This window comes from Triturus cristatus, chromosome 4_1 (genome assembly GCF_964204655.1).
Source record: "Triturus cristatus chromosome 4_1, aTriCri1.1, whole genome shotgun sequence".
Lineage (NCBI taxonomy): Eukaryota > Metazoa > Chordata > Amphibia > Caudata > Salamandridae > Triturus > Triturus cristatus.
In genome coordinates, this window is record NC_140585.1 from 286783742 (window position 1) to 286808094 (window position 24353).

Consider the following 24353-nt stretch of genomic DNA (forward strand, 5'->3'; position numbering starts at 1 on the left):
AATACACTCCATGTCCCACGTACCTGTAGAGGGCCACCTAAGCCCGAGTTCTAGATGTTTTGTATAATCAGACCAAAGGTCCAAGAACATTACCCCTTCGATACCATGTTTAGTATACATGAAGTGTCCAGGCATATCTCTAGGTGGGACCGGAACGGCCTGTTCTAATAACCTTTTCTTGGTACTTAATCCTCGTAATTTGGAAAATAAAGGCATTTGAAGGTGTTTTAACTAGACCTTATACAGATGAGAATTACGAAAACAATCTACTTGATATCTCTATACACTGACGAGTCAGTGCAACTTTACCATGTCCTGTCACAGAACCCGTCTTTATACATTCCCAGTAGTACTAACCGAGAAGCAGAACTTGAAGACCTGGTCATCGGCCTGGAGCGCTGCGCAGTGGACTGGGGAACAACGGGACTCTGGAAACCTCGGACTCGACAAGTTCACTGGTCGGGCTCTGGGTTGGAACACTCCGCCATCTTTCTCACCGCCTCGTGTGGATGTTCAGTCGCAGTCTGTCTCCTCCTCGTCACGAGGGAGTCAGTGGGAATACCCCACTTCTTGTGCACTTGAGAGTCCATCGGGGGTCTGGAAGGGACAAAGACTGGACCTAGATCTCCGGCGCGTGTGGAAGGGGGAGTGTCCCTGTTCGGGCGCTAGTTAATGTGGTAAATAAATTAATTACCTTATCTGAATTTCTATAATTATTAAGAATAATAATAAATGAATCGAGGAGTCCGAGGTATTCGAGTAAACGGGCTTTATTCAATAACTCAAGTTAAGGGAGAGCTCCTTCACCTCTGCAGGTTCAGGAGTGGTCTGAAGCTTTTTTCACGGGGTACAGCATTTATACAGTACATTGCAAGTCATTGGGAGGAGCCCTCCTAGTTCCTAGCAAAAAAGGGCCTTGCAAATTAGCATTGCTCAAGAAACATAAGCAAAACCTAGATAAGCGCGTACTTTTCAAGGGGGCAGCTTGGGGGGATGTTCTCAGAGGGTGGGGGAGGCTCATGTGTGTGGAAACAGGATGGATGTGGTGAGTGAGCGATAGGCGGGCTGGCGCCTGGGGGACACAAGATAAGCTTGTTTTTCTCAGATATGGGCCGGCGGGTAGGCCCATATCTGAGTCAGTTTGACCTTAAAAAATGCGTGGTTTCAACTGCTTGAATACCAGGTGCAGTGTGAGGAAATACTTGAACTGGCTGACCCTGTGCAAGCTGAAGTGAATTTTAAAATGGATGCTGTGTCTAAGATGGATACTGTATAGAATTGATTAGAGCAGCAGAGAAAGGAGAGTGTGCGAGGGGACAGAACCGGGAACGCGAATTTCTAATTTTTAATTCCTCCGCACAGTGAATGGATTAGTACATGATGCTGAATGGGTCGCTAGAGGAGTGCAAATGGAGTGACAGGGTGTTTGCTGGAAGTGAACGGATACTGAATGGGGAATTGAAGGTGTGAAAGACAAGTGTGTAGGTGCTTAGAGGACTGCATGCATAGTGGATAGGGGTTTGAAGAAGTCCATGCGCTAAGACCTGGCTCAGTGCATGAATACTTAGGCAGTGACTGAATCATTAGAGTACTGGAAAGAGAGTGTCTTGGTGAATTTATAAGTGTTTGGGTTTTGGCACAGTGAATGGATTAGTACATGCTGTTGAATGGGTCTCTAGAGGACTGCAAAGGAAGTGACAGGATGTTTCCTGGAAGTGTATGGATACTGACTAGGGAATTGAAGGTGTAAAAGACAAGTCTATAGTATGTTAGAACACTACATGCATACTGCATAGACATTTGAAGCAGTCTATTTGGTACTTAAAAACTGACTAAATAATCAGACTACTTCTAGGACAGTGCTTAGGTAAAACTTTTAAATTTTCAGCTCTGCCACAGTGAACAGAATAGTACATGGTACTGCACCTTAGTGTCAAACCCTGACTCATTTTATCAATGCATAAGCGAAGACTAGCTTCTAATGCTACTAAAACTTGACAACATGACAGGTTTTAAAACAGTTATCTGTCAGCAAATACATGATGTTACCAAATGCTTCTCTCACAGTGATCCCAAATACACACTAACTCAGTGTGATTCTAGACAAGCACCACTATCCCTATGAGTTTACCAAAACTCATTCACTACAGTGCAAGTGGTAAGGGAACTGCACACAATCTACATATTTCACAACTGCAATTTACTGTCAATGCCTGACTCATATAATGAAAGCATAAGCCATAACTGTCTTCTAATGCTACTAAAACTTGACAACATGACATGTTTTACAACACTTATCTGTCAGCAAATACACAATGTTACCAAACACTTCTCTCACAGTGGTTCCCAAATGCACACAGACTCAGTGTGATTCTAGACAAACAACACTATCCCTAGGAGTTTACCAAAACTCATTCACTACAGTGGAAGTGGTAAAGGAACTGCACACAATCTACATATTTCACGACTACACTTTAATGTCAATGCCTGACTAATTTAATCAACGCATAAGCAAAGACTGGCTTCTAATGCTACTAAAACTTGACAACCTGACTGGTTTTAAAACAGTTATCTGTCAGCAAATACACAATGTTACCAAATGCTTCTCTCACAATTCTTACCCAAGTGCACACAGACTCAGTGTGATTTTAGACAAGCCACACTATCCTAGGAGTTTACCAAAACTCATTCACTAGTCTGGAAGAGTTAATGGTACTGAACACAATCTACACATTTAAGTTTAGCACATCAGTGTCAAAGCATGACTCATTTAATCAACGCATAAGCAAAGACTGGATTCTAATGCTATTAAAACTTCACAACATGACCGCTTTAAAAAAAAAAGTTATCTGTAAGCAAATACAATATATCACCAAATGCTTCTCTCACACTGATCCTAAATACACACTAACTCACACTGTGATTCTAGACATGCACCACTATCCCTAGGAGTTTACCAAAACTCATTCACTACAGTGCAACTGGTAAGGGAACGGCACACAATCTACATATTTCAGGACTGCACTTTTCTGTCAAAGCCTGACTCATTTAATCAAATCATAAGCCATACCTGTCTTCTAATGCTACTAAAACTTCACAACATGACAAGTTAAAACAGTTATCTGTGAGCAAATACACAATGTTACCAAATGCTTCTCTCACAGTGGTTCCCAAATGCACACTCGCTGTGTGATTCTAGACAAACAACACTATCCCTTGCACTATACCAAAACACATTTCTTCATCTAGAAGTAGTACTACATTTTAGTATAGAAACATAACATAACTCATTTCACAAATTCATAAACAATAACTGGTTTCTAATTCTACCAAAATATAAAAACTGCACTGTTATCTGTTTACAAACGCATGAAAAACACAAATGCTTATCACAGAATGGTTTCTACATGCACACACATTGTAGAGAAAAAAAGTACTCCCTACACTTTAGCAGGAAAAATACATTAGTCTGATTAAAATGGTCTACATACATCCCCTCACAATTAAATAACTCATCTTTCAAGTTCTTTTGTAGATTAAGAAGTATATCAATCGCTCACCATATTTTCTTTTACAGAATCTCTGCACTGTGCACCTCTCAGCAAAAGCAAAGAATGAAAGTTTCCCTTTCATTTTCCACACATATACATGTAAACATCAAATCACAATCCTTCACACACAAACTCAAAAGCAAACGCACATTTCTATTGGTTGAACATTTCAACCCTTTCCAACTGAAATACATTTCAACCCTTCCCCCCAATCTGCCTTCTGCCTGTTACCATAGAAACAGGTCATGGAACACTGCACTGAGCTCACAGGTCACAAGTTCAGCACACAATGTTCCTACACAAGACAGGAAGTGTGCTTGACTTTTCAACATATCAGCTTATCATATATAATGTTCCTTACAATCTGTTTTTGTTAACCAATAACAATCATACCTTTAAAAAACAGAAATATACACCCTATCTTTCAGTGTAGAAAGTTGTCATACAACCAATGATTTCTTTTAGTTTTTCAAAAAACGTTGCCGTGGATCCGCGCACCCGCCGCAAGAGAATCCGTGCATCCAACACGATAGGATGCGCGCACCGTGCACGCATTTCCCCGTGTTTTTGTTTTTTTTAAAGGGGGGCCCCAGCACCTCTAGAGGGTCAGAGTATTTCCACTGTGCCCCCTTTGTATGTTTTACACACTTATTCCCCTTCCATCTTCAAAAATGGCCGCCAACAGTTCCTGGTTTCGAATGTAGAGCGACACTCGACAGCCAATTAGCATTCAGCGCGCGATTGGGAAGGTGCGCGCTTGGTTCGGGGAGGGTGCGCTTACGGTGCGGGTACTGTCTGCGGATCCTCCGCGGCCATAGATATCACTAACTTTTTTACCCTAATTTTCTCAGGAACTACTGGACAGATTCACACCATATATGCAAAAGGCACGAGTCCGAACTGAGGACTATCTCTTATCCAAATTTGGTGTCCTTCCTTTCAGCGGTTCGGGCTGTAGCTGCGACAACAGATCCTATGGGGAAAACGCGTTTTGGGACCCCCCTTTTTTCTCGTCCCCCGCTTGACGGATCACCGCAAAACTTTCAGGGTAGGAGCGGAGCTGGCCAAAAGTTTGGAAAATTTCGCGAGGATTCGTCAACCGCCAGTAGAATATAAATATATATATATATATAAATATATATATATATATATATATATATATATATATATATATATATATATATATATATATATATATATATATATATAAATAAAAGAAATACCCTTTCAGGCATAGAGTGACGAATAAATTATGCAAAAAAGAAGCAGAGAACCAAGTTTAGGTGGAAAGCAGCTCCTGTATGGAGCACTCTCAACACCAGCGACACTCTAGATCTGCTCACCTCAAATGTCTGTTTTTCTATCAAAATCTTTAAGCATAGGATTAGTACAGTGCCATCCACGCCGAGATAGAAAAGGACAAAGTCTTTTGCCATTTGTACAGCAAAGTCTTTAAGCATAGGACTAGCACAGTGCTGTCTTTGCCGAGCTGTAAAATGACAAAAGCCAATTACCACTCCAGGCACAGTATTACAGCTTTGAATTGGTAAAATACCAATCAAGCCAACCTGAAATGAGTAAAAGCAACCCCTGACACAGTTTCTATCTCGGCGTGGATGGCACTGTGCTAATCCTATGCTTAAAGATTTTGATAGAAAAACAGACATTTGAGGTGAGCAGATCTAGAGTGTCGCTGGTGTTGAGAGTGCTCCATACAGGAGCTGCTTTCCACCTAAACTTGAGAACTACCCAGAGTTCTCTGCTTCTTTTGTGTGTGTGTGTGTGTGTGTGTGTGTGTGTATATATATATATATATAATCTACTGGCGGTCGCCAGTAGATAGTTATAGTTAGGACCGTGTTTCCATAGGAAATCCGCAACATTCTATTTGGGATAACTTTGGCGCCGGTTGATGAATCCTCGCAAAATTTTCAAAATAGGTGGGGCGCTCCGCTCCGCTCCTACCCTGAAAGTCTCAGGGGGATTCGTAAAGCGGGGGCTGAGAAAAAAGGGGGGTCCCAAAACGCGTTTACCCCATGCAATTTTCCATAGGGACCTTTAGTCCAAGGTACAGCCCGAACGGCTGAAGAGAATTACTTGAAATTTGGCAGAGAGGTAGTCCTCAGGTCAGGGAAGTGCCTTTTGCAGGTCTGGTGTCAATCTGTTCAGTAGTTCCTGAGAAAATCAAAAGTAAAATCATATATATATATGTGGGCGGAGCCTAACCACACATCTCATCCTGAGATCTGATTGGCTGTCAGCACTTCATCCAAGAAGTGTTGGCAGCCATCTTGGGACCAATATACATGATAGCACCTCATTAAAAAGCATTGCAGTTAATAGAAGGTTTTAAGACTTTAATTACATTATAAATCATTTGTTGATGGTACCATACACATTTTAGGAATTGTGGTATGTTCTAAGGTGATTTCACCATGTGAAAAAGCCTTTTGCTGGGATATCATGATTGAGAGAAAAATATTTTCTCATGCTTTTCCCACATAGGTTTGGAAGGTGATCTATAAGCTAAACAGAGAGCTTATTTTCTGTAAATTCACATTATCTTTCTCAGTCATGTGAGAATGAAGTCTGACCTTCTCAGTAAAACATGTACATCCAACAAGGGCAGAGACTGTCAGTTGATTCCTTTGTGTTCTACTGCAGCTTCCCAGAGTGTTCCAAAGAACAACTAGAGCGCTAACAGTCCTACTTATGATAAACGTATGGCACACCTGAAGCCATCTTGCTTGGATTAAAGTGGTAACTCTTAAAACATTTAATTTAAAAAGGAACAAAATGAGGGGGTTTATTTTTCCATAAAAAGTATGATTAGTGCTGCAGAAAGAAAAATTAGGGCACATTTTGAGTGACTTCTCAAATCCTCTTCTATTTCATTAAAAAACTTCTGACATGCAGACTGAAACATGCACTTTCAATACCAGCAGCAGTTTTCCCTGGTGAGCAGTAGCTTTACTACAGTGATCTAATGAGCAAAAAGAGTGCTAACATTCTGAATGTATGGCAAATGTGTGACACATCTGAATGCCTTCTTGATGGAATCCAAGTAAAAAACTGAAAGTATTTCCTACTGAGGAGACTGCAGTAAATGAGGAAATTAGGAAACTTCATAACAAATAAGTCTCCCAAGATGGCCACCAGAGACAAAAGAGCCCAAATGTAGCCCAAATATCACCCAGATGTAGCCCAAGTATAGCCCAATGACAGAATGTCCCAGAATGTTCTTAAAAACAACTAGAGCGCTTACTGTCTTTGTAGGAGAGTAGGGTCTGCAATCCTATGATCACCCAGATTTTTTGCTTTTGCTTCATTGGTTTACGACTTTCCCTGGCTGTGGGCCTGCCAATCAGACCCACAGCCTAGCTGTTCTCTCTCGAAATTAACACACATGTACATTAGGTGCATCCACTAATTGGAACTGGGCCGCCTTGTCAGTCCCTGTCTCAGCCTACCACAGGTATCCAGGGCATCGGTGTACCCAGGGCCTACCAGGGGCTGCAGCATGTATTATGCCACCCCTGGATGGCCGCCCAAATCTGACACAACTGGCTGCACGACAGCTGGGGCAAAGTGGTGTAATCACCCGTTGCTGTAGGTGTAGTATTCCTACACCTAACCCTAAAATGGACACATGGATTCCTATCAGTCACTCCTATGGCAGGCCTTATCAATCCTGAAGGCAGAGTGCAGGGAATCATGTGGGACGGTGCTCTGGCGCGAGCTGAGCCCGTCGACGGCTTGCGGAACCAAGTCCTAATAGCCGTTCCATGGTGACGCGGGCCAACTACTTTTAAATGCACTATAATCCTTGCGGTTATTTGCTAACTTTGGCATCGCAGCACCTACACATGTCGAGTAAGGTGTCATACAAATTGGAATACGAACCCCTCGCCAGTTCTGGCGACGGGGTTAGCATTCCCCCCTTTTAGAGGGGCACGACATGGAAGTAACCTTGAACCCCGGTTAAAGTTGACTCAAGCCTCAGCATCACAAAATGGATGCTGCCACCAGACACAAGTCTGACCTCCTGCTGCTGGGAGACCTTCCAGCGAGGGGAGCTTGGACAAAGGGTTTCCTGTCGAGGGCGGTGTTAGCACCATCCCAGAGAGGGTTTGTGTATCCCAGGTAGGCAGGGCTGAAAGGAAGGTGATTGCCAGTGGCACCCCGGTGCTCACTGTGCATAGCCCGGCTCAAACCAGTTTCGGGGGCAACCCTGCCCCTGAGCCGGGGCGAAGCCGGACAAAGGATAGGGGTGTCACCACCCCCCTCCTGGCCCCACCCATAGGTAGGACCTAGTCACGGGCCAGCCCCTTTTCTTAGAATAAAGGTAGGAGCGAGTCCCCTTCCCAAATTGGATAATTCTGAATCTTGAACTACTTTCCACGAAAGGAACTCTTGACTATTTCTGAAGACTCTCCCTTGTGGCTAAGGAGTAGCCACCCTGCACCAGCAGGCACCACCTAAGCGCTTGCGGTTTGCTGTACGTCTCTCCTACGGATCAAGACTGCCCAGCTCGACGAGATCAGAGTTCCCTGCCATCTCTGACCTTTTACCTACATCATCAGCCCAGCTGAGAGTCGTAGGTGTGACGAGACCTGCGGGACCGGCCATCTTCAGAACCTGCACGACGCTTATCTAGCACGCCCACCGAGGGACCCTCGAGTGAGTGCACCTAGGGTTTGAGAAGCCCTAACCCTGAGCCGCTCCAGCACCGAAGTCTGCCTCCCCAGCATCCACGAGATCTGCGTGGGGGCCCTTCCGCTCCTTGCTGTTCACCGCGTTGTCCGACCACTTGCCGAACCGGCTTGTGGCCCTCTTCACGACGCACCACGATTGTTTCGTCACTAGTCTGGTTGCTCCAGACTGGCTCTTGCTCCCCTTCAACAGAGGAGTACCACGGACCCTCCTGGTCCACTCCAGACGCCATCTTGACTCCACCGCGTGGGCTTGCCACTGCCAAGACCTGCTGCCCCACTCCTGGGCCCAGCATCATCGACAGCAGACACCTGCGTGGGACAGCTCGCCCTCCATCCTGGTCGCCGCCGCGCGTCCTGGTCCGAGGAACAGCCGAGTCCGACGTCATCCACTCACCTGGTCGAGGTGACTTCAGCCGGTACCTTCCTGGTACCCACACGATCGCTGGCTAGCGGTTGAGAACTGAGTCCCCTCTGCTTTCAGGTTTCCTTCATCACCGATCCAGGCTTGGATCTCGCTGAACATAGTCACTGGTCGCCTGCCAGCAACTTCTTCTTTCAGGCTCCTGAGACTACAACGAGGACTCCCGACATCTTGCCGAACCTCCCGCAGCCGCAGCCTCTGGGCTAGGTAACTCGAGCATCTCGGTGCTCCATCGCAGGTTCGCTCTACAAGTGTCCAGTTCCTTTTTCGTTTAGTCCCGCTGATCGGATCACTCCGGAATCAGTAACTCCAGACTCTAACCATTCGCATTTCACTGTTAGTGTATATGGTTTCGTGCCCTCGGGCATTTGTGTAAATGGTGCGACTTGAAGTATTTTCGTAAGAGTTTTGTAGTGTGCTTAGCTCCCTGACTCATAAAGAGCCAGGGTAGTCTTGTTATAAATAAATATCCTTTATTTTCATAACTTGTGTGGTGTCCTTTCACTTGGTGTTCAAGGGGTATATGTGATGGTAAACAGCTGGCTTAACACGCCCTCGAGTTTAGCCTAAGACTGCTCGTATCCACGCTACTAGGATAGCTGGTCTATAAGGTTGACTTACAACCAATCACCAATAAGGGTCGTTTGGAATGATACACAGTGATCACTAGAATAGTGAGCACTACATATCAGGCCAACTTCTCACAGTCTTCATTATAACAAAAGTATGGCACACCTGAAGCCATCTTGATTGGAATAAACTGGTAACACTTAAAACATTTCATTTAAAAAGGAACACAATGAGAGGGTTCATTTTGCCATAGAAATTATGATTAATGCTGAAGAAAGAAAATGAGGGCACATTTTGAGTGACTTCTCAAATCCTCTTCTATTTCATTAAAAAATTCTGACATGCAGACTGAAACATGCACTTTTAATACCAGGAGCAGACTTCCATGGTGAACAGTAGTTTTACTACAGTGATCTAATGAGCAACTAGAGGGCTAACATTCAGAATTTATGGCAAATGTGTGACATATCTGAATACCTTCATGATGGATTCAAAGTAAAAAACTGAAAGCATTTCCCACTGAGGAGACTGCAGTACATGAGGAAATTAGGAAACTTCATAACAAATAAATCTCCCAAGATGGCCACCAGAGACAAAAGAGCCCAAATACAGCACAGATGTAGCCCACATGTAGCCCAATGACAGAAGTGTGCAAAACACTTATTTTTTGTGTATTTGCAGTTTTATATAGTGCAGACTTGTCAGGTATTGGAATGCTTACATGAGCATTGGTTACATCACACAAGAACAAATTCATTTTGGTTGTAGAAATGGGGAGACTAAGTGATTTGACCAGAATCACAGAATGTCGAGCTGAAGCAGAAACTCCAACCTGGTTCCCCAGTTGCAAAGTCTGCAGTTCTGGAAGTAACACCACATCCTCTCCCCTAAGTGCAACATTTAATCAAGTGGTCAACTGGATAAAAAAACATAAAGATAACAAATAATTTAAAAGTGCTTTGTCGCTATTTGAAAACTCAGAAAATATGTCCTTATTTTAGTCTTTTAGAGCACTAACCATAATTTTGATGCCAATAAGACCCTCTCATATATGTAATTTCTAAAGGAAATGCTCTAGGTATTACAGTTTTGATTACATCAAGATGACGTCAGGCGTTCCACACTTTTGTAATATATATAGAATGTTAGCAATCTAGTTGTTCATTAGGATACTGTTGAGAGGCAGAGGCCAGGGGCACAGACTCTGAAAATTGAAGGCAGGTAGGAGGGTGCAAAGGCAACAATTTAACCACATTGAGCAGGCAGGAAGGGCCGTGGCAGCACAACAGACTATGGAGGGCAGTGGAAAGGGGGGCAGGGGCAACAAACCAACAATACAGGACTTGCAAGAGAGGCTGTGGCAATGTAATAGACCATTGTGGGCAGAAGGAAGAGGCAATGGTAGTACAACCATACATGCCAACAGAGCCGATTCAGCCAGGAAACGTCCAATGTTTTTAAGCTCAAATGGGCTTTATTTGATCTGTCTCCTGTCTACAATCTCCTCTTTTTCAATGCAACTCAAAGGGGAAAATCAATATCCCAGTTTTTTTTCAAAATCTCCCTCTTACCAAGTTCAAAATGTTCGCAAGTATGGTACATTGGATCATGGAAGGAAATTGGGTAGGGACATGGACTTGGATAACAGAGGACAGGAGGGACATGGAGAGGTGCACCAAACTGACCCTGCAGGGCAGGCATCAGGGTTTGCAGCAGCACAATACACCACACAGGGCATGCGGGACAGGAGTGCAGCACAACAATCCATAGAAAGCAAGAGGGAGGGGACAGGACCATGCACATGGACAACAGAGAACAGAGGGGCAAGAGTCAATGGTAGCTAGCTGACCATAATGGACAGCCAGGAGAGAAAGCTGCAGCATAACAGACCATAAAGGGCAGGAGGGACGGATCAGGGGCATTACAATGGAACAGACAAGCCAGGAGGGAGGGAGGGAGTAGGGGTCTGCACATGTAAACAGAGGGCTGGGGGCAAGGTGGCAGGGCAGGAGCAGCAAGATAGCCATGGAGGTCAGGCAGGATGGGCACTAGAAGCAAGACACACCATGAAGAGCAACAGTGAGACTGTGATGGCATACACACAGACCATGGAGGGAAGGTGGGAGGGGGTCAGGGGCAGCTAACTGACCACACAGGGAAGGTGGGAGGGGCCATGGCAGCACAGAAGACCATGCATGGCAAGTGGGAGGGTTAGTGGCAGCACAATGGCTATGATGGGCAAGAAGGAGGGTGCAGGGGCATGCACAAAGGACGATGGAGGATAGAAGGGAGGGTCAGGACCTGTGCACAGACAAAGTTCAGGGGAAGGGGCCTCACAACAGATTGCCCGGGGCAGGCAGGAGGAGCAGTTGCAGCACAACAGACCAGGGAGGGCAGAAGGGTGTGGCAGTACAATGGACCATGTAGGACAGGAGGAAGAGGATAGGGGCATGGCATGTGGCCAGGCAGGGTGGAGGTGGCAGGGACAGGTTACAGTCATCTGACAATGCTAGGCAGGTGGGAGGGGAGTGGCAGCTCAACAGAACACTCAGAGTAGATAGGAGTGGCAGGTCCATGGAACATGGTGGGCAAAAAGGATGGAACAGGGGCATGCACAAAGACATCAGAGGGCAGGGGGAAGGAGAATAGGGGCAGCAAGCTAAGCACAGAGTTTAAGCAGGAGGTCAATGATGGGGCATAGAATTGGGCAATGGAGGGCAGGAGGAGTGGACTGGTACATCATACTAAATTGAGAGCAGTGGCAGCACATCAGACCATGCATGGCAGGAGGGAGGAGGCTAGTCAATGGATTCACACAACAGAGGATAGGGAGGAGGGGGATGGGGCAGCAAGCTAACTGTTCAGAGAAGGCGGGTATTAGGAACTTTATTGTTTTTAAAACGTTGGTCTGTGCAAACTACTTAAAATATGAAGTATGCAGCATAATCTCACTTTTATTCAGGAAGAAGAGGACGTTTGTGACTGTGACTCTGGGCTCACTTGGCAGAAACACCCCCTGACCCTCCACCCCCTATCACAAAATGTAATGCCCGTGAAAAGGGTAGGTGAACACAGTGTTATATAGAACATAGTCCTGAGAGCACGATTGAAAATGAAAACTAGATATAGTGTATGGTATAAACTATGCACCAAAAAGTGTGATATAAGATGAACCGGGCGTGAAATATAATATGCAATACATTGTGCGCAATGACAGATTCATTGGAGAGCGCGAGATAGCACAGGCTCTAGCGCGTGCTATGCGATATGCGCCTTTGAGTGTAATATGTACAGGGCAGTTTTGTGTAACCTAACTAGTCTCTAAAGTTGTAATATAAAATATGTGCTGGGGAGTGTAACGTTGCATATGCACTGTGACAAAGATATGGTTCCCAGATTGTAATATGTATAGCATAGCACTGTACGTTATAACATAGGCATCGAGGAAGGCACGTTAGATGGGGCAATATAACCCGTGCGAAGACAAGTGTGGCATGACATATTCACGGGGTGGTGTTACAGTGCACATGGGCTAGAGAGTGTCATAGCATATGCACTAGCTAGTGGAATACAACACAGAGGTGTGTGGCACTCGGCAGGCAATGGTGGGTGTAACACAGCATTGGGCTCTGCCAGGAGCGCGCTGTGACTCTCAAGTGATGTCCGTCCCCTTTCCAGAAAGTAAAATAAAAAGTATTACACATCTGGCAGTGGATGTGTGTTTTATTAACCATGAGGGGGGTTTCTTGCATAGTTTTGGTCGAATTTTTGTCGAATCCCCTTTGAATGGCTTGGTGTGCATGTGTATTAAATGTGCCCGTCAATAGCTACCCATGTTTGTATAAATAAACGACAAGGGTGTCTACCGGGATTAAGCACGGTAGGGCACCAGACATGTCAGAGCTTCACTAGTGGTGTTAATACATTCCACGTGGATTCATTGTATGCATAGTCTCCTTTTAATGAATATCACGCAAATCGTCATGGTGATGGGTACGTACGGTTTGTCCAGCATGTCCTAGGTGTGTCTATAAATATATATTTTTTTTAAATAATAAAAAACAGTGGCCAGCCCTGGGGATTGGGGTCATAAAAATATAATTAGGAGACAGGCCCTGGGGGATGGGGTCATCAGGGCCAATAAATTAGAATAAGAAGGGGAACCACACAGCCCCTTCTTAAAAAATTTAAATAAATAAAAGACTGGCATCGTGCCGGAGGCCACGCCCCCTCCTTGCAGCACTCTGCAAACGTGCCCCCTGGCGAGTTGTAAGTTGGGGAATTAATTCCTCTTCAATACTGAGGGTCCCTGAGGGCCAACTAGCCCAAAGGCATCTCCAGTATGCGCCAGGGAGCTGTGCTGCAGACAGGTGTTCTGAGGCCAAGCCCCTTTTTACACCTCTCTGCAACGCAGCTCTGTGGCGCTTACTGAAGGTACCTAGTGGTCTAGTTTGACCCTAGGGACCCTTAGGATTCAAGGGGACTTAATCTCTCAACTTAGAACAGCCACAGGGCGCGTTTACACAGTGGCGAAGAAGGGGACGGGGCCTGAGGTGACGTGTGCAAACACGCACTATGGCACGTTTTAAATTGGGGATATAATTTCCCTTCAATACTGAGGGCACATGGGGGCTAACTAGCCCACCAAGTGCTTCCAGTAAGCGCCACTGAGCTGTATTGCAGAGAGGTGGTCCAGGCCGTGCCACTTTTTACACCTCTCTGCAACGCAGCTCTGTGGCACTTACTGGAGGTACCTAGTGGGCTAGTTGGACCCTAGGGACCCTCAGGATTCAAATGAACTTAATCTCCCAACTAAAAACGGACACAGGGCGTGTTTACACAGTGGTGAAGGGAGGGGACGGGGCCTGAGTTAACGTGTGCAAAAACGCCCTGTGGCCGGTTTTAAGAGATAGTTTTAATCCCCCTGCCCTATTATATACTAGGGGCTTACAGAGGAGGTCATGCTAATCACAGGGGGACCCCAACGCATAATGTTCCCTAGTGTATGTAGGTGTTTTCACTGTATTCTAAGTGTCTTTTAACATAGCACTGGCTCTGGGACTGGTTAGTCAGACTCAGTTACCACCAGTATCCGTCTGAAAAAGTTGAGGGTACAGGATGATTTTGCAACAAGGCTTTTTTCTGCTCTTCTTTTTGTTCTTTCTGCACATTATCCTTCTTCCTGCACTTTTCTTCGTCTTTGAGGACTTCTGTTGCTTCTTTCTGCACTTCTTTTGTTTCTTTCTGTCCATTTTTTCCTCTTTCTTCACATGTCCTATCTCTGTAGGCATAGTTAGAAATTGGCATTTAAAAAACCTTTGAAATTCACAGAAAAAACCATAGGTTTCAGGCACGTTATAGTTGGGAATTAGCATTTAAAAAACCTCAGAAATTCACTGAAAAAACCATAGGTTTCAGGGGTGTTATAGTTAGCTGGATTTTTCACTTGTGCAAAACCATTGAAATTCCCCCGTTATAGTTAGTTCAGCTAACTATAACTCGCGCGCCCGCAATGCACTGCTGATGACGTCACATATTACATCACTCATGACATGGTCAGTGACATCACTCATGACATCACTGATAACATCTCAAATGACATCACTGATGACATCATCCTTGTGATAGAGTGACACACCTCCTCTCACCCTAATATAACCTTTGATACACACATTCAAAAATAGACTAAAATTTTCAAAACAATGGACATACCAATACCAGTTACAACAACCTCTTCAGTAATTCTAAGATCCACATACACTCATTCACCAACAGTCCTATACAGTCACTCATACATGTACTCACTCATCATATGTACTCGTACACCTCTACATCCTTCTACACAATGCCACTCATCCATAGAGTTACTCACACACATAGTCACTCATGCTAATAAAGAATCAAACATACATTTACTTGCATATACAGTTATACACACACCACCACACTTACTTCTACGGAAACTTACACATACTTAGTCTTTTAAACAATCACTTATAGAAACACATACTTATTCATACAGGAACTATTTCAATCTCTCGCTCTCACATATACTCACTTATATACACCAATAGTCACATATACTAGTTTAAAACATATGTAGTTACTCATAAAGACACTATTGAGACAGCCATTCACTCACTAACACACCCATACACACACTCATCCACCCATACAGTCCTGCACACATGGTGTCTTCAACACAAACAAACAGTGAGTCACTCATTCATGCACCTATGCACTACGTAATACCCCCCACCAAACTATGCAGACACTCAGACTGATAATCAAAAAACCAACTAATAACCTATATAGACTCCCATGTAGCTACTCACCAACCCATGCAGCCACTTATTCACAAAGTGAGAGACTGATACAGATATTTACATATTTAAACATTACTCACTAAGCCATGTATTCACTATGATGCACTTAATCACTCAGTTACACAATCAATTTTTCAAAAACAAATCATCCATTTAGACACTTATATACCCGTTTATTCTTCCATCGACCTTGAGATATACATATATAAAACATATTTAATTTTCAGAAAAACACACATTCACTGGATGATGTCATCAGTGATGTCATCAGTGATCTCATTTGAGATGTCATCAGTGATGTCATGAGTGATGTCACTGACCATGTCATGAGTGATGTAAATGTAAATGTCAAGGTACTTATAGAGCGCACTGTCACCAGACGGCCACCTTGCAGTGTCGCCTTTGCGGTTTCCTGGCGCTGATACTCATACCGCTGTGGAACCCCTCCTGGCTTTCCCTGTGAAGTGTCCACTCCTGGGCACTCCCAGGGTGAAGCCAGGCATCCTTAGCACTGTTGGGGCCAGTGTGGAGGCTAAGCAAGCTATTGCCCAGAGTTGCAGCGTGGGGCCCGTGATTAGAATAGGCACCGAGGCGAGAATAGACAGGTCCGAGGAAATTGAGCCCAAGCCCCGCCGAGGCGGGAATTGAACCCTGGTCCCTGGCCAGAACTCTGCTTCAGGGTCTGCCGCTCTAACCATTGAGCCACACTCCTCCACTATAACACTGTAATATGTGACGTCATCAGCAGTGCATTGCGGGCGCGCGAGTTATAGTTAGCTGAACTAACTATAACGGGGGAATTTCAATGGTTTTGCACAAGTGAAGAATCCAGCTAACTATAACACCCCTGAAACCTATGGTTTTTTCAGTGAATATATATGTGTATATATATATCTCTCTGTCTCTCTCTCGTCATAAAAAGGATCGGAATAGTAGTGGTGTGCTTTTTTTATTTATTTATTTTATTTTTTTTGCTTTTTTTTCTTCTATCGCTGTATTTTGAAATATTTTTCGGCTGCATAGAAGTCATAACCTTGCTTTGTATCACCGCCAGAAGAAGCCACTTGTTAGGTTGACTTTAAATACAATATTTTTATTCACTTATTGCTTTTTTTCTCTTCTTTTTTTTGCAATGGGCTTACTCAGTCCACTAGTACGGATAAGCAAAAAAACTGAAATGTGACTCTAAAATTAAGAATTCCACTCTTCTGTATGAACAGGCTGAGAAATTCGCAATTCGATCACTGTAAGGAGCCAGATTACTGGGATTTCTTCTCCCTTTTTTTTTTTTTTTTTTTTTTTTTTACATCTAGAAGGTTCAAAATGGAGCTATTCTTAAAAGCCTACCTGCCGGGAGGTCTCCAGAAGGACAAGTTGATCGATGCCAATCCAGTGCTTACTACTTTGGGTTAATTTTGAGACTGACTTGGTCTGGTGCCCCCTTTTTGCCTACCAGGTGAATGTTGGGCCAGCTGTTAAATATTAAGACTGAACCAGGAAGGACGATGTGGGGAGTAGGAGACCAGAACAGGCATACTACCAAGGGTGACAAGGTGGTTAGGGTCTTTGCTCTTCTTGGTGGTGCTTTGGAGTCTAGAGTGACTTCCCTTTGAGGTTCATGAAGGTTTTTGATTGACTTGAGCCTACACACGTACAATAAGTCTTCGCCTTGATAGAGACCATCCTCTTCCCACCAGTGAAGAGATTCAAACACACCTCAAAGGAGCCTAGCAGAAGGAGAGTTTATAAAAAGCTTTCTGGTTTCTTTCTATTCCACTAGAAGCAAATAGTTGCAAAGGATAAGGCTGCAACTTTGGTCTCCTTCTCTCTTCTGAAGGCAGGCCCAGAACACTGGAAATGTAATGCTGCTGATAACCAAGACTTCAGATAAGGGTTAGAAGTTGGAGTTTTTAAATCCATATTTTGATAAGTTAATGTTAACAAGGCGTTTTAGGGAATAATAATGTAATTTTTAATTCCTGGTCGGAGAATTTGTAAGTGGGTAAAAAGAATTAGTCATATTTTTAATTTTATGACCACGGTTATTTTATGTTACTTTATAGCTGTAAAGTCACATAAATGAAACGGTGTACGTTTTGCTTGAGGCTCCTGTTTGATTCGGGCAGAAAATGTTGTGCTGCTGAACTGTGCCTCGTACGATTAGGACCCTTCATGCACTGGTCAGCAGTGGCAGACTGCTTGATGGGACTCCCTGGTCAGAAGCTGACCTTTCCTTGGCACTGGGTGGAGGCATTTTCGATTCTGGAAAGTGCATCCTCTAGGCAACATCACTAGGACTGGAACCTAGGACCTATAGGTTAACTACTACAAGCCAGGTTCCCTTACAAGGTCATGGAACTCCAAAGTAAATTGCAATATCCACAAAATGTGCAGAAGTGGGAATTGTATTGCTCATAATACGTAGCAACACCATCACTCTTCCAACAAATCACTTCAACCCTTGTTTACATGTTAAATTATACCCAGGGCCACTGTAATTATGTGATGTAGCTGCATTTTTCATATAGATTGTCACATAATCCATCTGCTGCATAATCTGCAGGTTTTCAACAAAAATGTTTGTAGCTCAAATGGTTAAATTACTAAACATGCAGCAACATATTTTGCTGCGCAGTGGAAGGCCCTTTGCAAAGATTGACTGATCACCTTTCTGTTGCTTATTGCAATATTTGGGTGATGTACTAGTACTAGTGAGGTGCAACCAGTGCCAAGATAGTGTTGACAAGTGTACACATTACAAAACAAAGTATTTCCAGCCAAAAATGTGCCACATTACACTGCGGAATTTGCCTTTTTTGCTGCACAATTTACTCAACCCTGCCCCATAATTTGGCCCTGCCCCTTCTGCATTATTCAAGTGGCCACGATTATACCCTAATAGGTGTGTTGCTGAGGAATCCTAAACATGGGACTGTGTATGGTGAGCATGAACACACTAACCTTAAGGGCCACATGATGGTCCTATGTTGTGGTCTCTGACAAAAGGCCTGTGAAATGGAGGTAGCCAATGGGTGTGGGTTTGGTTGAGACCAGTCAGATTGTTGCCTCGCTTTTATGGGCCTTTCAGGGATGTTTATCACCACCTAGCCTAACTGTAAATTCATGACTAAGCTGATTGATCAAGAATTTGTGAACAGCTTATTAAATTGGTCATGTCTAGTGTTTTAGTTGCCCTTGAGAGATGTTCCCTCAGTGTTCAACCACTGGTTTCTAGGATATTTGATAACCTTTTTCATCCAAAAATGCATAACATCTTATCATGCAAAATTGTAGCATCCTACCCTGTAGAGGCTAACTCTGATGCCACAAACTAAAGCTGCAAAGTATTAAAGCCCGTGGCAGAAATTGCTGTAAGAAAATAATGCCGATACCGAATTTCCCCTCCACAGTGATTCGCAAAGTTGAGTCGCAAAGTTGATATAGGTGTATGAAGCCTGGAGAATTAATAGCATATGACCTGTTTAATACCCAGCAAGGGAAGCCAGTCTTAAAAGAAATGTTCCTTGGCTGTGTCTTATCTCATGGAGCTCTGTATCCCTTCCTTTTCTCGATGGCAACATAAAGTGGCATGGGCAGGCCACACAATGGAAGATCTTGAAGAAAGTATTCCAAGTATGCAGTCTTTGCTGTAATTCCATTTTGTATCCATCAAAAGGAAGTCAACATACCTACACACCTTGCTATCCAGCAGATGAGCAGCTCCTGTTGAAAAGAACAAGCTCAACTAACATCCTACAGAATGCAATCCAAGGAAAATGGGAGAACTCCACAAATCCAGACTATCCACAATATAGGAATGGACTGGTTCCATGTTAATCTGCTGTCTGTACAAGAACATATGAAAAAAGATGGCTACCAGAATAGTGGATAGTGGTAATACAGCTACAGTTTTTACCATTAAACGGGAAGTTACCATAACTATACACCTTGCCATCCAGAAGAGCAGCTACTGTTCCAAAGAGCAAGTAACATCCCACAGACTACAATCCACAGAAAATGGAAGAACATCGCAAATACAAACTATTTTATTAATATTTACTACAAGTTAATTTGGTCTCTGCATGAGCACATGCAACAGAAGTCCTCTCTGGACTGGAAACAAGCATCCTAGGACCGGTTTCGAGGACCTGGCTTGGCAGTTCGGGCTGGACTGTTCCCATGAGGCACAGGGTCAAGACTGATTTGCATATGGCCTGGTCTAAACTGGCGTGGCATGGTGAGCAAACGAATGATGGATTTAACCCAGATCTCTTGACTGGGGGGGGTGAATGTTTTGATTTGTTCTGCATTCCGTCCATCAATTGTGTCTTTAACATTATCAGCAGCATGGGGATTAGTTTGGGGAGTGGCTCAGACTCATTGCTGCTGTGGATGGAGCCTCGGATTGCAACAGTATCAAACAAACTAGAACGAGATAGTGTGTAAGTCGTCCTCTATTTTATTTCTTTATAAAACTGCTTTCAAACCCACTTGTAGGCAGTGTGAGAAACTTGCACTGCCTTGGTTCAGCTTAAACTCTAGAGGTCTCAGTCATGGCCCATTATAAACGCTGTTTAGAATGGACCACAATTGAGAGCTGTGCTGGCTTTCTCAGTGTCTGTGTGGGTCAAAAATGTCACCCTACTGTTTTATCAGTGGCTGCTACTGCAGCAGACCGAGCTGTGTTTGCCTCGTCAGCACAACATATGTTAACTGTTGATTTTGTTTTCTGCTCATCACAAGCACCAGAGTCTGAAGCAATTGTTTGGCTCAAGGCAATCTTTATTTCAGAGTTTCCCTTCCTAAATCTCTTTTCTTGGTTTGACTGGATGTGCCAGCCCTTAAACGTTTAAATTGCTGAAACAAATTTTCCTTCAGAATTACTTTGTCCTATCTTTGTTTTAGACTGTTTGATTCATTTCACTAATTCATACGCTTTTTAGATCAGCCAGTGACTTTGAAATGGCTTCAAAGTCACTGGCTAAACCGAAGTAGGAGAATCTTAAACGCATGATTCTCTTACTTATGTCAAATGTTGAGTCTTCTGGGGCTTTTTTGTGTTTTTTTTTTTTCTTCTTCTTTCTTTGTGATGGATACTTCTAAGTCCAGATACCTCATCTTTAGAATATCCCTGATTGCTAGACTGGATCTGGATAATTTTGCAGCAATGCTCTCGCACTCAGATTAGATGACGCCACGTGGCTCCAGAATGACTCTTTACCACCCTGAAAGTGATGCAAATAGACTCGTAAGCACCACTTCGTGCACTCACATCTGTTCCTTTCATTCTGCGCCCTGCAGTGTGGATCTGGAGTTCAAACCCCATCTATGTTAGTCTTCCAATTGCTTCCAAATTTACCACCGACAATGTGCCAGGACAGATGTCTCCCACAAAAACAATAGAGTTCAATCTATGCAGCGACTACAGGAAGCAGATGTTGGCCACAGACTTGTAGAACATGTCTTTGGTGTTTGGGTTTCAGTCACAACTCAGACTTTGCAATAAATGTGACCTTATGTTCCTGTAAACAATGCAGGAGGTCCAACTATTCATCACCAAGCATAGAAAAAGTTTGATTTCGAAACGAAAATCCTGCTCCAAGTCAGTGCCTCTCGCAATGCTGTTCCAGTAGCTGGGCCCATGTAAAATCCTGTTGCCTCTCATTATCTTCCTGTAAGTCGATGACTGGCAGTAAGCACAAGAAAGATGAGCGGAACCTGGTCCCATCCCACTACTCGAAATCAGAGTAAGGCACAAGGATGTCACAAGCCCCTTCTGACTTGGAGCTGATCCTGCGACTGACCTGACGCGCCCTTATTCCCTTGGCCGATCTTTATGCTGCAGCAAAAAGCCACATTCAAGGAGGCAATGCTGCAGCTCCTTCAGACTCCTCCTTGTCCCTCTGGTGTGCTTTCGGGCCTGAAGGTGCTCTAATTGGACATCTGCCAGTGGACGTCTCAGTGCCAACATATCCTGTGGGACCTGTTACAAAGCCCTTTCTGACACTGAGTCACACTTCACTCCAGCCCCTGGGTCCACACCACCAGTTCATTCCATGCTAGTTGTGGATGGAAGTAGAAAATGTATTCCAGAATGTGTAAAGGCAAGGTGCCCTATAAACAATCCAGCTCGCAACACTTTCCATTTTCACTGTTTAGATGTCCATCCTTATGAGGACAACATTATCCCTTGGACATGGAAAGAGCATAAAAAGAACACACTCTTAGAATAAACTTCTACAACTCTTGCAGATTGGTTTAATTTCCTAATAGGATTGTAGTGTCTCAACCATATAGCCTAGATTTCCAGACAGACGTAAAAAGGTGTTAAGGCCTTGTCCTTAACATGTATATAAAACTTATTTGTGCACAGGAGGTACAGAGCTTTAACACTTGCCTTATGTACCTTTGACACTTCTTAAACTTGAGCTGGATACTTTGGTCCTCTTCTAGAGTGTTTGTCTTCATTCTGGAAGCTGTCTCTACTGTGCTAAACGTTATTGTAAGGTGCAGACTTAGTCCAGTGAGACAGCCGACTTCACACCAAGCATTAACCTCCTAGATTCATATTTTGTATAGTCACACATAGGATGTCCAGATGAAATCTCTGGACAGACCAGGGTTGATACTGATGCCTATGCTGACTCGACCTGCCCCGGCCCCGCATGCAACTCTGATGTTGGTCTCCAATCCTAAATGGTCATTGTCCTGTTTCAGGCCAATGGTGCACTAAAAGGTTACAAAAGAGTGATAATCAGTAAAAGGATGTTCTCGCAGTGTTTTACCACTCCGATATTTTGATTATCTATTTCATTCGAAAATCCTAAATGTCTTTAAAAGCAAAATAGTGCCATCCTATCCAATGGAAGCTAACGATGATGCCACTAACTAAAGTTGTATGGTATAAGTGCCCAGAGCAGAAAGTGAGAAAATTATGCTACTTCCCTCCACCCATGATTCTCAAGCCTGATGTGGGATACATCCCTATACCGGGGTGGGGGGTATAAAACCCAGCGAAATAAGAAAAGAAAAAAAAGGATAATGCCCAGCAAGGAGAGCAAGCTCTTTAGTTCTAAAAGAAATAAATGGTCCTTGGCTGTGCTCCATATCACGGAGCTCGATGTCCCTTCCATTTCTGAAAGGCAACGTGGAGCGGCGTGCCTTAGCCAAGCAACTGGAAGACCTTGAAGGAAGAATTTCAAGTATACAACCGATGCTGTAATTCCATTCTGTATCCATCAAACAGGAGGTCACATACCCATACACTTGCCATCCAGCAGAAGAGCGGCTACTGTTCCAAAGTACAAGAGCAGGTAACATCCCACAGAATACAATCCTAAGGAAATGCAAGAACATCGCAAATACAAACCATGTATTACTCTCTGTACGAGCACATACAACAGAAGATGGCCACTCAGAATAGTGGATACTGGTCAATACAGCTACAACTTGATTTATATTGGATACCAAGAAACTCCATGGATGGTCGTACATGGTCAAACTTTTCAGCAGCAAGTGCCCTTTCCAATCTTTGTTGCCAGCAAATTTGTGTGATCGCAGCTCCTTAAACTCCCAGTTCCTTCCAATGAATAAGAGTGGCACCGGTCAACGATGGTATGATGAACCTGGAAGAATTGAAGAAAGGTGTGTTACGGTCCATGTGATATTTCCTGGTGTAGGTGGACCAGCTGGTCTGTCTGGCACCAAACTGCTACATATGGGTATAAGTTTGCTGGCGTGAGAGGCGGAGTGAAGAACTGCCCAGTGGTTTTGTGGGAGCCAAACCCATTTGGTGTATGCTTTAGGGGCTTTAGCAAACTTAAAAACATCAATAGGTTCTTAAATGACTACTGTGTTGAGTGCAATGCACTCGCAAAAGAATCTTGTTGACCACATGGGGCCATCAGCCTTAGGAGCAATGTTGTTACTGAACCTCTAACCTCCTTTCACACAGCTAGAATTTTCCAAATCTTTTTATATTTTTATTAGAGCAAATTCTGATATATCTTTCAGATGATGCAGCACCAGATCCAGAGACGGTGGCACGTATTGCAGACCACTTGGTGGAGATCCTCCATGATGCTCTTGATTACCCAGCTCCGATGCCCCCAGCTCCGATGCTCCCATATCCGATGCTCCCATATCCGATGCCCGCACCTCCGATGCTCCCATATCCCATGCCCGCACCTCCCATGCCCGCACCTCCCATGCCCGCACCTCCCATGCCCGCTCCTCCCATGTTCCAATATCCGATGCCCGCACCTCCGATGCCCGCACCTCCGATGTTCCCATATCCGATGCCCGCACCTCCGATGCTCCCATATCCCATGCCCGCACCTCACATGCCCGCACCTCACATGCCCGCACCTCACATGCCCGCACCTCCCATGCCTGCACCGCCGATGCTCCCATATCCGATGCCTGCACCTCCGATGTTCCCATATTCGATGCCCGCACCTCCGATGCCCGCACCTCCGATGTTCCCATCTCCGATGCCTATGAGAAGGTCCATCCGTGTGAAAGCTGATGCAATGTCAGGTGAGCAGACAGAAATTCTAGAGGAGGGTGTGGGTCCGAAAAGCTGGTTCATTGAGAATCTGAAATTTGTTATGGAGATACATTTTCTTTTTTTTTTTTCTTTTTTTTTTTTTATAATTAAAATGACAAAAGAGAAATGTTAGGGGGTTGGTGTGGTACGCAGAGATACCAGTGGTGAATCAAGCAGGTAAAGCAAAGCAAGAGTGGTACGTTTTTGGGGTCTGGGATTTTT

At 44.2% G+C, this 24353-nt stretch overlaps 1 protein-coding gene across 2 annotated transcripts in view; it reads left to right on the plus strand.

The window, feature by feature from the left end:
- LOC146854289 (uncharacterized) overlaps positions 1–24353 on the plus strand; it is a 266776-nt gene that overhangs the window by 170837 nt on the left and 71586 nt on the right. The window contains exon 4 of one of the 2 annotated variants that reach the window (XM_085652072.1): positions 23597–24121. The exons of the other annotated variant lie outside the window; for it this stretch is intronic. Within the exon in view, the coding sequence (XP_085508198.1) occupies positions 23597–24121 (525 nt within the window). The remainder of the gene's footprint in view (positions 1–23596; positions 24122–24353) is intronic. 2 annotated transcript variants of the gene reach the window in all.